This window comes from Ranitomeya imitator, chromosome 3 (assembly GCF_032444005.1).
Source record: "Ranitomeya imitator isolate aRanImi1 chromosome 3, aRanImi1.pri, whole genome shotgun sequence".
Lineage (NCBI taxonomy): Eukaryota > Metazoa > Chordata > Amphibia > Anura > Dendrobatidae > Ranitomeya > Ranitomeya imitator.
This window is the reverse complement of record NC_091284.1, coordinates 472,286,274-472,300,673: the sequence shown is the minus strand read 5'-3', so window position 1 is coordinate 472,300,673 and position 14,400 is coordinate 472,286,274. Positions and strand designations below refer to the sequence as shown.

Here is a 14,400-nt window from a genome sequence, read left to right as displayed (position 1 = left end):
TGGTAATTATTTCTGCTTCTGATTTTTTCCCCGATTTCACGAATATAATTGAAAAAGAAAAGATGTGTTTTATCATCTCTGTATGTAATAAGAGATATATAAGACATAAATGGCCATAACCCAATGCTTAAACTTTACCTTCTGTTTCAAGGATAGTCGCATGTGTACCATTATATGACTTGCATTTTTATCAGTTTTTGCCTTTGCAGAGTCCATCCCTAATTTTAAGTAATGTTTACGCAACAGAATGTTAGCCCCCCCCACGTGAACCCAGAAGAAATACATCGGGGGTCTCATGGCCTCATAGACCCTATAGTTTTTAATATGACTATTTTTCTATGGGTCATTTAGAGGTCAGGTCAGTCAGATGAGGCGAGGAGAAACTGGTTTTATCCAGTTCCTTCTGGTCTGCCTGGCGACCAATTTTAACTGTTTTGATTGGTTATTGAATTGCTGGGCGCCCAGATATTTGTGTATGTTCTGCCTAGCGCCCAATTTTAACTGTTTTGATTGGTTATTGAAGTGCTGGGCGCCCAAATATTTGTGTATAAAAACCCTGGTTTCAGGGGATTTAGTCATTCTGCTGGTGAAGAAGAAAAGAAGAAGAAGCACCTGGGGATGGAGGATCTCCTGCAGCAACTCCTGACCAGAGCCGGCGCTGAGGGTAGAGCGGAATGGCTTCAGCGCTGCTTGGCTATAGAACCTTCCTCTGCGGCAGCTGAGGCGTTCCCTCCCCCTCCAGAAGTTTCCTTCCAGCCGGCGTGTCAAGCCTCTCCAGCCCCGCCGACATATCCGGTTTCTGTGCGCCTCAGAAGACAGAGGATTCCCTATTCTCCTTCGGCGTCGCCTCCTGCTTCCGGCCGGTCAAGACAGGAAGTGAGGGGGAAGTCGCGACGCCAACTGTCACAGAAGTCTCGCAGCCCTGCGCGAGACCTCCGCAGCCAGCACGGGAACGGGGCCCCGTCCGCATCAGCTGTTCCAGACGGGAGGTCTGCACCTCACCGTGGCCGTAAAAGCGCTGCGGTGTCAGCGGCTCCCGCAGCAGCGTCTGTATCTACGTTGGTGATCCGCGACGCTATCCGGGACGCCCCAGCGTCGCAGTCAGAAGATGAAGAAGAGGAGTCGCCTTCTGCAGCAGCGGATCGCATGGGCTCGCCCAACATGGAGGGCTTGAGCTCCAGCTCCGGCAGAGATCCTAAGACTGGACAACATTCATTAAGGGGTGAGACTGTTATTTTACCTACGTCTGTCCCTCACTCACAGCTCACAAATCTCATTAGGAAAGTGTTGGCGGATACATTGAAGGAAGTTATTCCTTCTACTGCACGCACATCATGTACATATAGTGCTGCAGTCTCTGACACGTTACCCGCTATCATTATTCCTGTTAATACTTTTAAGGAAGCACTGACTTGTGAATTATCTCCTTTGGGATTCCACTTGAGCTCTGCTGTTAAAGAGCTTATTTGGAATAATCAATATGTAGATATTTTTTCTTTATTACCCAAGAAGGATCAGCTTTTTAAACCTGATAAAAAGGAGGATAAAGCTGATTCTGATTAAATTAAACGCACTAGCTATAAATCTTTTAACAATTGGGTTCAGGCTTTTACCATTTTTGCCGCAGTGTTGGGTGAAAAATCTCCCCATCTCTGTAGCAAATTATTCCAACACTTAGATATTATACTGGAAGCTTATCGGAATTTCGGCGGGTTCGCTTGGCTGAACTATGATGAAGCTTTCAGGCACAAATTGTCGGTTCACCCCGAGCTACATTGGGGAGTGAAGGATATTGGTTTGTGGATTAATCTTATGCTTCCACAAAGAAATAGCAATATGAAACAGCCCCCCGCTAGCACTTTGAAGCGGGGTGTTTGTTTCGCTTATAATGATTCCTTTTGCAAATGGAACAATAATTGTAGATTCCGTCACGAATGCTCTTTTTGTGGAAACTCGCACCCAATGGTTAAATGCTTCAAGAAGCAAGCCGCTCAGCAGTCCTCTGTTAAAGAGCACATTAATAAAAGCGCAGACTCCAGTGAACCTGGCAAACATGTCCCCTTGGCTAAGCAAATTTCCAGATCGAGTGATCAGTGAATTGTTGTTTTCTGGGTTTTTAGAAGGATTTTTCGTACCTCAATTTAAAGGGGAGGGTTGTTTAGTCGTTCCTAATTTGCCGTCCTTAAAGGCCAATCAAGATGTTGCTAGGGATAAAATTATCAGTGAAATTCAACTTGGCCGAGTTTCTGGGCCTTTTGAATCACCTCCTTTTGTTAATTTTCGTATATCTCCTTTGGGCTTAGTACCTAAAAAAGATGAGGGCTCTTTTCGTTTGATTCATCACTTATCCCACCCACCAGGTTCTTCTTTGAATGATGAGGTGGATAAGTCCTTAGTTTCAGTAGCTTACTCTTCTTTTGATTCTGCATTAGAGATCCTTAAAAAATTCGGCTGCAATGCTTTGATGTCCAAATTGGACATTAAGTCTGCATTTAGACTCCTCCCCGTTCATCCGTCCGGTTTTAACTCTTTAGGTTTTTATTTTGATGACTGTTTCTTTTTCGATAAGTGCCTACCCATGGGTTTTTCTTTGTCCTGTTTTTATTTTGAAAGTTTTTCCTCTTTTCTTCATTGGGTTCTAGAAGAGAATTGCAAGGACGTGGGTATTCTCCACTATTTAGACGATTTTTTGTTTATTGGTCCTTTCGGCTCCCCCGCATGTGAAAATGCCCTTAACAAATTTATTCAGATGTGCGATTTCTTCGGGGTTCCGATTGCTCACGAAAAGACAGTTGGTCCTTCCAGAATAATTGAATTTTTGGGAATCACTTTGGATTCCCAAAAAATGGAGTCGCGTCTTCCTATTGAAAAAGTTTTGAAACTTTGCGTTGCTTTGTCTGAATTTTTGTCAAAAGAGAAGGTGACGCTTAAAGAGCTTCAGTCATTGCTTGGATTATTGAATTTTGCAGTTCGAGTTATTCCCATTGGTCGGGTTTTTTGCAGAAGTTTATATGATGCCACCAAAGGCGTATCTTCACCTCATTGTCATATCAGGATTCGTTCTGATCTCAAAGAGGATGCTAGATTATGGCTCTCCTTTCTGTCGGAATTTAATGGCAGATCTTTGTGGCAGTCATCCTTTGTAGCAGCTGATTCTTTTCCGTTGGTTTTTTCTTTTGACAAACGGCTCGGCGGTAGCATTTTTTGTATTTCTCATTGGACCTCTTTCCAATGGCCTTCATGTTGGGTATCTGAGCGTTTGGTTTGCAATTCAGCTCTCCTTGAGATTTTTTCCATTTTTGCTGGAATTTACATTTGGGGGTCGCTAATGCAGAACTCTAGAATTGTATTTTTTTCCTCTAACCAAGGGGTAGTTTTTGCCATTAATACGTTGTCTTCAAAAAATACTGTTGTAGCTAAGATCTTGAGACAATTGGTGTTCGTATGTCTTAAATGTAATATATAGCTGAAGGCTACTCTAGGTCAGAGTAAATTTTTAGGCTTGACGGACTCTTTGCTTAATCGTCAGTGGTCACATTTTTTTCTGCAGGTTCCCAGGGCGGACCCAGAAGCAACCTTCTTATCTCCTGCAATATGGGACGTGATTACAATTTAATACCACATTTTATTAAAAATTCGCTATCTGTGAGATCATGGGCTGACTATTCAACCGCATGGCGTAAATGGAATAATTTTTGCAATTTGAATTGTTATGACCCATTGGTTCCTAACTCATCAGCAGCATTGAAATTTGCTGCTGACATGGCTCAAATGGGTCTGTCTTATTCAGCTATAGCTAAATGCCTTGCTGGGGTTTCTTTTTTCCTCAAACTTTCTGGCAACATTCCATTAACAAGTTTCTTTGCAGTGAAACAGTTTTTGAAGGGCCTCAAAAAGTCCAATTTTATACCTGATGCTAGAAGGCCTATATCTTTGGCTCTTCTCAGGGATTTATGCTCTAGCCTCACTTACGTTTGTGTAAATTCTAATGAGGCCCTTTTATTCAGCGCGATTTTTTCTCTGTCCTTTTTTGGTGCGCTTCGCATTGGTGAGGTAGTTTCTGCTAAAAAGACTGAACCCTCAGGGCTCATGTTATTAGATGTTCAAATTCACGAAGCTTTTTTAACTCTTTTTATTAGAAAATCTAAGACGGATCAGTTAGGTAGAGGTGCTAGGTTGAAAATTCACTCTGCCTCTGATCCGTCCATTTGCCCTGTCAATTTGATGTCTAATTGGACTAAAACTAGACTTTTAATTGAGGGCCCATTATTTATTCATAGAGATCTATCACCGGTTACAGTATTTCAATTTAATTCTGTTTTAAAAAAATGTCTGAATTTTTTGAATCTGAAGCATCTTAAAATTACTTCCCATTCTTTTAGAATTGGAGCGGCCACTGAGGCCGCTAGGGCCGGAATTTCTGAGTCTGGAATAAAGGAGATGGGTAGATGGAATTCCAAAAGGTTCAAACTGTATATTAGACATGATCTCTATGATTACTGATTTTGATTGGTTATTGAAGTGCTGGGCGCCCAAATATTTGTGTATAAAAACCCTGGTTTCAGGGGATTTAGTCATTCTGCTGGTGAAGAAGAAAAGAAGAAGCCCGCCCTCCCTCCCCCTTTTTTAATGTTTGTAATGCACTGTCGTGTAGTTTAATTGTGGGAAAATCACCCATGTATGGGTGGATTGGTTTATTGGAGTAATATGGAAATTGAGTTTTAATTGAAGTATTTATTTATTGGTAATTATTTAACTTATGTAACCCTGAATAAACTACACGGCCATTTTTATCCAAAAAGAACTTAGTGTTTGTGTTTTCTTTGTATGAATGGGTTTTGTGAGGCCATATAGACAAACTACTATGATATCTCTTATACACAGTACACACAGACATGATTCCTACTCTGTTGTCTATGTAGCACATGTTTAGAAGCAGCAGAGGCATTGCGGACATTCTACCGCAGTACTGAGCAGTGTAGCTATGAATCCAGTTCTGAGATAAGCTTAAAAAAGTAGAATATGAGCACTATCTCTGCCTCTTTCTCTTTCACTCTGCCCCCAATTCACAGACTTCAATAGGCAGCTGTAATCTGACTAATCAATGAGCAGGCAGCCTGTGTTTCCCCAAACAAGACAGATTTTACCTGTATTTAATCGTAAATGATGACTTCAGTGGGCAGGAAGGAGAAGAAGTAACAGCTTTTCAGTGGAGAAAGGAGCGCTGGAATATTACAGCTCTGGCAACAATTAAGAGACCACTGCAAAATGTTCAGTTTGCCTGATTTTTCTCTTTATAGGTGTTACGCTCGCACCAACAGGTTGGCGCGAGCGTGGAGGGTGTGGCCCCACTGTGCCACAAACCAGACTACCCTGGAAGAGGTGTGACTAAGCAGCTACTTTGGTGTTCACTGGAGCCTCTGATGGTGAGGTCAGGCTTGTGCGGCAGGTAGCTGCCAGGTACCACTCCAGGGTGGTATCTGGCTGTGGCTGCTGATTCCACTGGGGGACGGAGTGCTAGGACAGGAGCAGGCAATGGGCTTGACTGGCGGGCACGGCAGAGACACTGACAGGCGTGCACGGCAGAGACACAGGCAGGAGGGCACGGCAGAGACACTGGCAGGCGGGCACGGCAGAGAAACACACTGGCAGGCGGGCACAGCTGAGACACTGGCAGGCGGACACGGCTGAGACACTGGCAGATGGGCACGGCTGAGACACTGGCAGGCGGGCACGGCTGAGACACTGGCAGGTGGGCATGCCTGAGACACTGGCGGTGAGGCTGGCACTCTGGCAGGACAGCCAGGCGGGCATGGCTGGTACTCTGGTGGGACAGGTACTGACTTGGTAGGGGCAGGAATACAGGCAGGTATATGGAAACAGGTCAGGGCCTGCTCAGACTGGAGGGTATATGGTACAGGTAGGGACCTGTTCAGACTGGAAGGTATATGGGAACAGGTAGGGACCTGACCCACAGAATGGAAGTAGAGCAGGACCGCAAGGCTGCGGAGCAAGGCAGAACCGCAAGGAGCAGAGCAAGGTAGAACCGTAAGTAGTGGAGCAAGGCACTACCACAAGGAGCAGAGCAAGACAGAACCTCAAAGAGCGGAGCAAGGCAGAACCGCAAGAAGTGGATGCAAGGCAGAACCACAAGGACCGAATGCAAGGCAGAACCGCAAGGAGCAAATGCAAGGCAGAACCGCAAGAGGCAGAGCAAAGACCAGAACCGCAGGAGGCAGAGCAAAGACCAGAACCAAAGGAGGCTGAGCAAAGACCAGAACCGAAGGAGGCGGAGCAAAGACCAGAACCAAGGGAGGCAGACCAAAGACCAGAACTACAGGAGACGGAGCGGAGCCGAAGGAGGTGGAGCAAAGAGGAGTGAACACAAGGAAACACACAGTGGAATAGGAAAGGCTACAGACAGGGATACAAATGGACACATGTATAGGACTAGGTTCAGACAGGGTCAGGAACGGGACAAGGCACAGACATAAGGACTTAGACCAGGGAACTAAGCCCCACTGGGTGGCATAAACAAGAGACACAGGTACAGGCCAGGGTACGAAGCCCCTCTGGGTGGCCGACACAAGAGAAATAGCAAGACAGGACCTGGCACCTCAGCAGCAAGACACTAAGTTGCTCAGGCATCCTCCCATGGGCAGAGATTTCTTAAGTACCTGAGGCCTCTTGACAATTGGCTGGGGACACCTTAGGAACATGCACATTGACTCAATAACAGCCAGGGAGTGCCGACGCTGCCCCCTCCCCCCCCCCCACCACCCCCCTATGCACACAGCCAGGAAGTATGCAGAGAACAGGCAGGACGAATGAAGGCACCCATCATGGAGCCAGCAGAAGACAGAATTCACCTTATGGGCTGGAGTAGTGAGTAAGTTGGTGTGTAAGGCAGGTGGGGGATGGGAGGCCAAGCAGTGGCAGAGTTGTTACGATAGGTATATTTTTTGAGTAAAATGTAAATTGTTCATTTATCCTATACATTTCTGACAACATGTCTCTGAATTTCCAAGCAATACATTTTGTATTTTTTTTTTCTTAAAAGGAGAAATGGTCAAAAAAAAAAAAAAAAGTGCTCTCAGACCTCAAGTAATGCAAAGAAAGTTTATAATCATTTAGAAACAACAATACTAATGTTTTAACTCAGGAAGAGTTCAGAAATCAATATTTTGTGGAATAACCATGATTTTTAATCACAGCTTTCATGCGTCTTGGCATGCTTTCCACCAGTCTTTCACACTGCTTCTGGCACAAAAATTTAAGCAGTTCTTCTTTGTTTGATGGCGTGTGACTATCCATCATCCTCTTGATTATATTCCCGAGGTTTTCAATGGGGTTCAGGTCTGGAGATTGGGCTGCCCATGACAGGGTTTTGATGTGGGGGTCTCTTAATTTTTGCCAGAGCCTTATATCCTTGTTTGCTTTTACTATTGATTTATGCAAAATGTATTATGATAGTAACCATTTAAATATGTTGGTAATTATTCATATATAGTGCACAAAAGTGTACTAATAAACACTGTAATCTTAAAGAATTACAGAACAGTAAGGCGCGTGTAAATGTTTGCAGCCAAATATTCATATTCACTGAAACGTGCTTCAAAAATATCTGCTCACCTTAGACTCTCCACACTATTCTACATTTATTAAAATTTCCATGAATGAATGAATCACTATTTCCTAATTTTATTGTGGGTCTGCAGGTTAATCCTAGGCTCTTTTCATAAGGAGTTGAAAAGTCACAGATGATGGTATATGTTGGATGAATTCCGAAGCGTAACTGCGACAGATGCCCCTACATAGACATACAGTGGTATCTGTGCCATAGGATAAAAGGAGATGTTACTGGACATCATGGTAAGAAAAAAAATCACAGTCTACAGTAGTTTTATGCCATATATTGGCTTCTAATGTGTAAATGGGGGCTACATACAAATTTTACATATCCGCTGGAAGTTTTCCTGGCATATTCAGCAGGCTCAGCAAATACAGTGAAGTAATAGTTGAAATCTCTTCTTAGGAGAGGCTCATCTTGCAGAGATTGCAATTTGCCTGTATAAATCTTTATCAGCTTTACACACATGGATAGTTTAGCTTCTTCTGTGCAGCTTGTCAAAACTGTTCGCATTGTTAATTTGTATGGGGAATGAAAAGTTATTTTTAAGTCCAAGAGCAAATTCCCAGTTGGCCAAGAGGTATTAACAATGATTTGGCCACGCAAGGAATTTTCCGAGTTAGAAATCATGATGAACAGTGTAAATAACTGAAGTGATCCTTCTTTATAAAATTATGTTCTAGAAAATGTGGCAGATCTAAAGTCAGAAGTAGAGAAGGAATTAATAGTACAACCTTATCTACACCTATTACAATCAGCCAAGACCTTATCACAGACTTTCAAGCAAGCAGTTCTGTGCTTACAAGTACTGTCCAAAACTGAATACTCCAATATTATATCTATGTTCTGTGTGACAGCATTTCATACAGAGGCTATTAGGGAAAGCCAGTGTTACCACGGAAGTGTTTGGATGTTTGGTTTGGCTTTTGTTCATGTGATCTGCAGTGGCAAGTGTCATAGAGAAAAATTAAAATCCGTACAGAGATCTCCAGGGAGGGGACATGTTCCCTTGACATTGAACATATAGGGAACTGAGAAAAACTAATCATAACAGGGGAAGAGAGAAAGAGAGCTGACACCCCCATCTCCATTGAATTAGAGCCCCCCTGCAGTGACCAGGTAATTACAACAGGGAGATTTTCTAGGAAGAAGGCCCAAAAGGCTAAGATTCAGTCACGCAGAGGCATAAGCTTCCTCTGATCACAGATCTTTCACAGCCCAGTCGGTGCCAGTGATCTGTGATGAATATTGGGGTTTGCATTGAACCGATATTTATGGGAGATATGTTTTTGGCGTTGCAGAGAAAGGATGAACAAAACGCATTCACTCACATCACTGGAAGACCATTCGAACCCCTCCAACATAACAATGGTGCGATTGATGGTGCTATCCAAGTCATGTTTGATCTCTATATAAAGGTAAAATTGCAATAAGGAACATGATGACAATATCTACCACCTGGGACCTCCAGGAACAAAAATATCCTGTAAGGTGGGGATAACATAAAATTCTAAAAGACTTTGCAAATCCCACTATCAGCCCCCACACAAGTGCATTAAGGGGAGGTATGTGGGCATAACCTTGAGCTAATAAAAATTGAAGTTTGGGTCTCTTGTCTTTGTTCATTCTGGAAGTCATAAGTTCACTGTGAGAGTGTTCCATTTTCCCAAACGGAGTACTTCCCTCTCCTAAGCTCTGAGCCATTTCCAAGACGTCAGGTTTAGTAATATTCTTTTGTTAGTCCTTTTTAATTTTATGTAATTGTATATACCATATTGTTGTTTTGTTTCTATTTTGTATAATTTTTGTATATTTCTTATAAACATTGCTTAGCTTTCTGCATTAAATATATAAAATGTAATAGCTCTGTTCCTTTTGCTTTGTAAACCACATCCCTGAAGCCATATTCTACCCATAACAGGCTTCCAATCAGCAGCACAACCAATTGGTGGTGGCAGCTAGTAGCGATTCAGTTCTTTTTGATATTGTGAAGTTGGCAGTTACCGTACTAGGGTGTATATTATATATATATATAAATATATATATATATATATAGTCACTGTGTTGGAATCGGAGGTGTGTATACCACATATTCACTGGGAGATCCCCAATAATTTTGAAAAACTGGTAGCAGTGGTGGGATTTTCGGGACCTCTCCTGGCTGTTATCTTTGGCAACCGGTGGCAGCGGTAGAATATGAGCGACTCTTGGATGTTATTCTTGACAACAAGCTGTTATGGATCTGCAACACAGGACTAAGGTAGAAAAGGGAAAACTGACCCTGCACTATGACTAGGCTGAAACCCTACGATGGAGTGGGAGACCCATTCCTTGCGAATAGACCCACCGAGGATCCTAGGTTAATCTCAAGCGAAGACCTATAAATAAGGGGTACCTTTAAAGAGCTAAGGACTGGGTACAAAAACGGGTCACCTCCTTGTAGAAAACACAGAGAAGGCTGCAGAAACCAATAGAAAACAGAAACTAAGGCTTGCAGAACCAGAGGTACCAGTACTGCACAAATAACCTGACCCAAGACCCAGCACCAGAGGAAAAAGACCAGCAGCCAGAACTCTGCATTGTAATTCAAAGGACAATTTGGTATAGTTATTTTTAGCATACTAACATAACTCCACAAGAAAATGGCGGATAGTAACAAACTAAACAGATTCTAACACAAGCTAAACAAAAGATTGTGTCTATTTGCCGCTGCAGTTTCCTGAGGCCTCTCACAGATTTGCTGCAGAAATCTGGTACATGTGAACTAACCCTAAAATACAAATAGCCTCTTCAGAGAGGAAGCAGATAGTGCCATCTATTGGAGGCAGTGATTCTAAAACTCAATATCAATTTAAAGATTCTTGCTACATGAGAAGATGAAAGAGTTACTCTCAAGTTGTTTCTTAAGCAGCACACAGCTTTCCAGTCGTTCACTTCCTGGTTGTGCCAGGATGGCACTCCTCCTCATGTGACAGTTCTGGTGAAAAACAGAGCAGTAGTATTAGGCCAGAGTAACACTACCATAGAATATGGACGAGTACTGTGCGATAAAACATCGCATAGCACTTGGCCCAGTGTCAATTTATGGGGCAGATCACATCTGCGATTATTTTCTCATGCCGAATTGGCATGCGAGAACAATCGCAGCATGCTGCGATTGGCACCGAGACTCGGCTCACTCGCACCGATATAAGTCTATGGGTGCGAGTGACACAACGCACATCACTCAGCTATCATCCGAATGCGGTGCGATATACGATGCTGTCAGTGGAGGAGATGGAGAAATTACTTTCTCAGCGCTGAGATCTCATCTCCCAAGATCTTGGTGCCGAGTTCTCCATCTGTGGCCATTTTCCCCGAAGTCCACCGCACAAGGAAACCATGGAACTGCAGGGGCTCTAGCCTTTCACAAAATGTCAACAGACACCTGCAGCACCAACGGACACCCCAGCAACACCGCCGGGCACCCCCACAGTACCAGACACCTGCAGCAGCATCGGACTCCTGCAGCGGCGCGCCGCACATGGGAACACCCCCTCATCCCTGCAGCATCACCCCACTCCAGCCTCCACCCCCGGTAAGCAATAAGACGCATGGATTATGAGAAGTACCACCATTTTATTTTTTTTTTTTAAATCCTATTTTGCTCCTCAAAATTTGGGGTACGTTTTATAATCTGGAGTGTCTTATAATCCGAAAAATACGGTAAATTCCCAGAGAAGAATTGAAAGGCCTGTATGTCTCCAGTTTGGTGCTCTGCACAAGGAGAAACTTTGCCCTTTAGACCAATTTTCAACTCTACAAATAGCTACATCCTTTAAAAACATAAGAGGCATATACCAGTCATATATTCTAGCTAATAGGCTGAGTCCGAGCATATTCAGTCAACTTGTTAACCAAAAAGGACCATGAAATTAAGGACTCTTTTCCACAAAAGAAAAAAAGAAATATAAATTAAATAAACAAAGGGAACTCGGCCAAGAACTGATTGTTCAAAGTGAATTGAAAATTGTTATTATGATAACCCACATGGTAAATACAGTAATTGTCAGCCATAAAACTGTCTAGACAAATTATTTTTTCCTATTCATCCAAGTTAGAATAAACAAAATAAAACAATATTGTATACTTACTTTACCAATTTCGCTCTGAAGTTTGTACTGGTTCAACTGTACACAATCCTAAAAAAAAAAATAAAAAAAAAAAATGTAAAGCAAGTTAAAGTACTATTCCTCATCCCTAAAGAGATCCAGTGGGCAACTGATTTGAGTATATAAAGCCGCTTACACATCACATTCATACACAAAGGTTTGGTTGTATTTGTCTATATTTGCCCCCTTTTCACATGTAAAGCGCCATGGAATAAATGGCGCTATAAAAATGTACAATAATAATAATAATAACTGAAAAGGGTTAATTTAATGGCCTGGTTGCATTCTATCACTTTAATATTCTTAATTTAAGCTTTGATTGATTCTTTCAGAAGGGAGGTATCAAGAAATGCCAGGTACATGGTCACTTACCAAACTTGTTTCTTCACAACTGGTTTTGATTCCAGAACTGTCTATGACCATTTTAGCTTTCTTCCCAGAGACATGAGGTGGGCCAAGTGGTGAATACAAAAGTAAAGATTAGACAAACAGTTGTGTCCAGATGAAGTTGTAGGATACGATGACTACTGTATGTCTGGGTCGCTGCTGTATGTGGGGAGTGGAGTGCTGAGTATAAGGGCAAGTGCAGACAAGCGTATTTTTGGTCCAAGTGCAATGCGACAAAACGTTGGATCACACACGGACCAATGTTATACTATGGGGCCGTGCACATGTCCAAGAGATTCCTTGGACAGAGACCGTCCAAGGAAAAAATTATTGTATGCCCAATTTTGATCTGATATTCGGCCATGCAAAAAAAACTGAGTCAGTGGAAAACATTGGCCTGCACTTGGATGATATCTGAATGCAGTCCGATTTTCGCATACTGAAAGAATGGAGAAGTAGAAGTTTTTTTTCTCCATCTTCTCCTGATCCAAGAGAATGGATCACACTATGCTCACTCTGATCCCAGTTTGATCAGAGTATCTTTTGCATAATCAGCCCGATTCTCTTGACTTGGAGAATCTGCAGTCGTCTGCATCTGCCCTAATACAGTGGCGAGGAAAATAGTAACAAAGTTTCTAACTTCACTTCCAGGCTCCATAGCTCACTATCCACTACTGCTTTTATCTTGAGACTACCATTCCTCAGGAAGGAATCAGAGATTCCAAAACGCGTAGGATAGTGTGGTTCTGTGTGCGCCCTGTAGCCGGTCACGTGAAGCCATCACGTGTTAGTGACGTCACGCAAGGTCCTGCAGTCACACTGCGCCTTGCCGGCTCAATCCTTCAGATTGAGCCACTACTGCCAGTGCACGGCAGACTCGTACTCTCCAGGGTATACGCCAGTCACCGGCCGGGACGGCGTCCCCTGGACAACTGTTTATCATTTACCACCTTCCGGTATTTGGCACCATCGGGACCGAGAATTTAAACAAGAAGCCGGACGAACGCTATTACACATTAAAGGACCCTTCTGGACACAGAAGGCATCATTTGAATACAGTCTAAAGGACCGGGGTAACCATCTACTAACACCGATGAGACTATTAGTGTGGGGTTTATTTATTTATGATTTTAACTGAATTTTTAGCGCAAATATTTAAAAACTTTTTTCTTATATTGTTTATATTTTGGACGAACAGAGTGTTAGGAGTCGAGTTTCCTCTGCTGCACAGGGGGAATCTCGATCCGTCTCCGCTGCGGTCTCCCATTCTCCTCCAGCCGCAGTGGAGCCTGCTCAGCAGGGACGTCGATCCCAGCGTCTCGCTCAGTCTGACTCTGTGAGAAGAGTTACTGCTGCTTCTCCAGCTTCTGCCTGTAAAGCCTATACTGGTCAGCAGCGAGTGGACTTCTCTGGGACTAAGTCCTTGTCTGCGCACACTGAGCATGCCCAGGGCAAGATCTCCCGTTGGAGATCGAGGGTCATGTGCTCAGACTCTGCAGCGCATTCTATTGGTCCTCTTGGCAGGTCTTGGAAGGGCAAAGTTTCTGTGGCCGCTTCCTGTCCTGCAACTATATAAACTGCGCATGACCGCACGGCCATGCGCTAGTGTACAATTTAATACGTGTGTTTGTTGTGAGTGCAAGTCGTTCTTTAAATACCCCTACCCTATTGTATGATTGTTCGCGTATGGAGTATGGCTGCTATCTAGCGCCCGACTTATCACTCAACGTGTCACACACGTGTCAGCGTCTACTGCTGTGACCGCCAGTGCGGTGCCACGCGCCAGTGTGCGCTTCCTGACCCACGTCTGGGTGCTTAGTGGTGCCTGCCAGCACGGCACAGTTCGCACTTCGGTGCCTTAATTATATAATTCCTTTCACACCCAGTAGCGGTGTAGTGCCAGCAAGGGTCTAATCGGACTACAATCCCTGTTGGGGTTTAGTCCGCTGACCACTTGCTCGCGCTCTATGTGCGGTACCGTGGTCCTGTGACGCAACAGGATCGCTTTCTTCACGCTGGGTGAGGTTTAACCCACGCGTGTATACTTTTGAATACCGCCATATTGTCTGTCATTTCCTAGCAGCAGGTTTCACCTGCACGGTGGACCCCGGACTGCGAACGCATCTATATCATCTCTCTTGGTGCGTTCCGCCAGTCCTAACATTACACTAGCGCCAGGGTCTGGCTAGTGATGACAGACAAACAGCAATCTCTGCGGCATATCCAGCAGCT

General features: G+C 43.7%; 1 protein-coding gene across 2 annotated transcripts in view; it reads right to left on the bottom strand.

The window, feature by feature from the left end:
* Window positions 1-14,400, bottom strand: part of CAMKK1 (calcium/calmodulin dependent protein kinase kinase 1) — a 641,465-nt gene that overhangs the window by 355,629 nt on the left and 271,436 nt on the right. For both annotated transcript variants that reach the window (XM_069757479.1, XM_069757478.1), the window contains exon 3: window positions 11,764-11,811. In XM_069757479.1, the coding sequence (XP_069613580.1) occupies window positions 11,764-11,811 (48 nt within the window). The remainder of the gene's footprint in view (window positions 1-11,763; window positions 11,812-14,400) is intronic.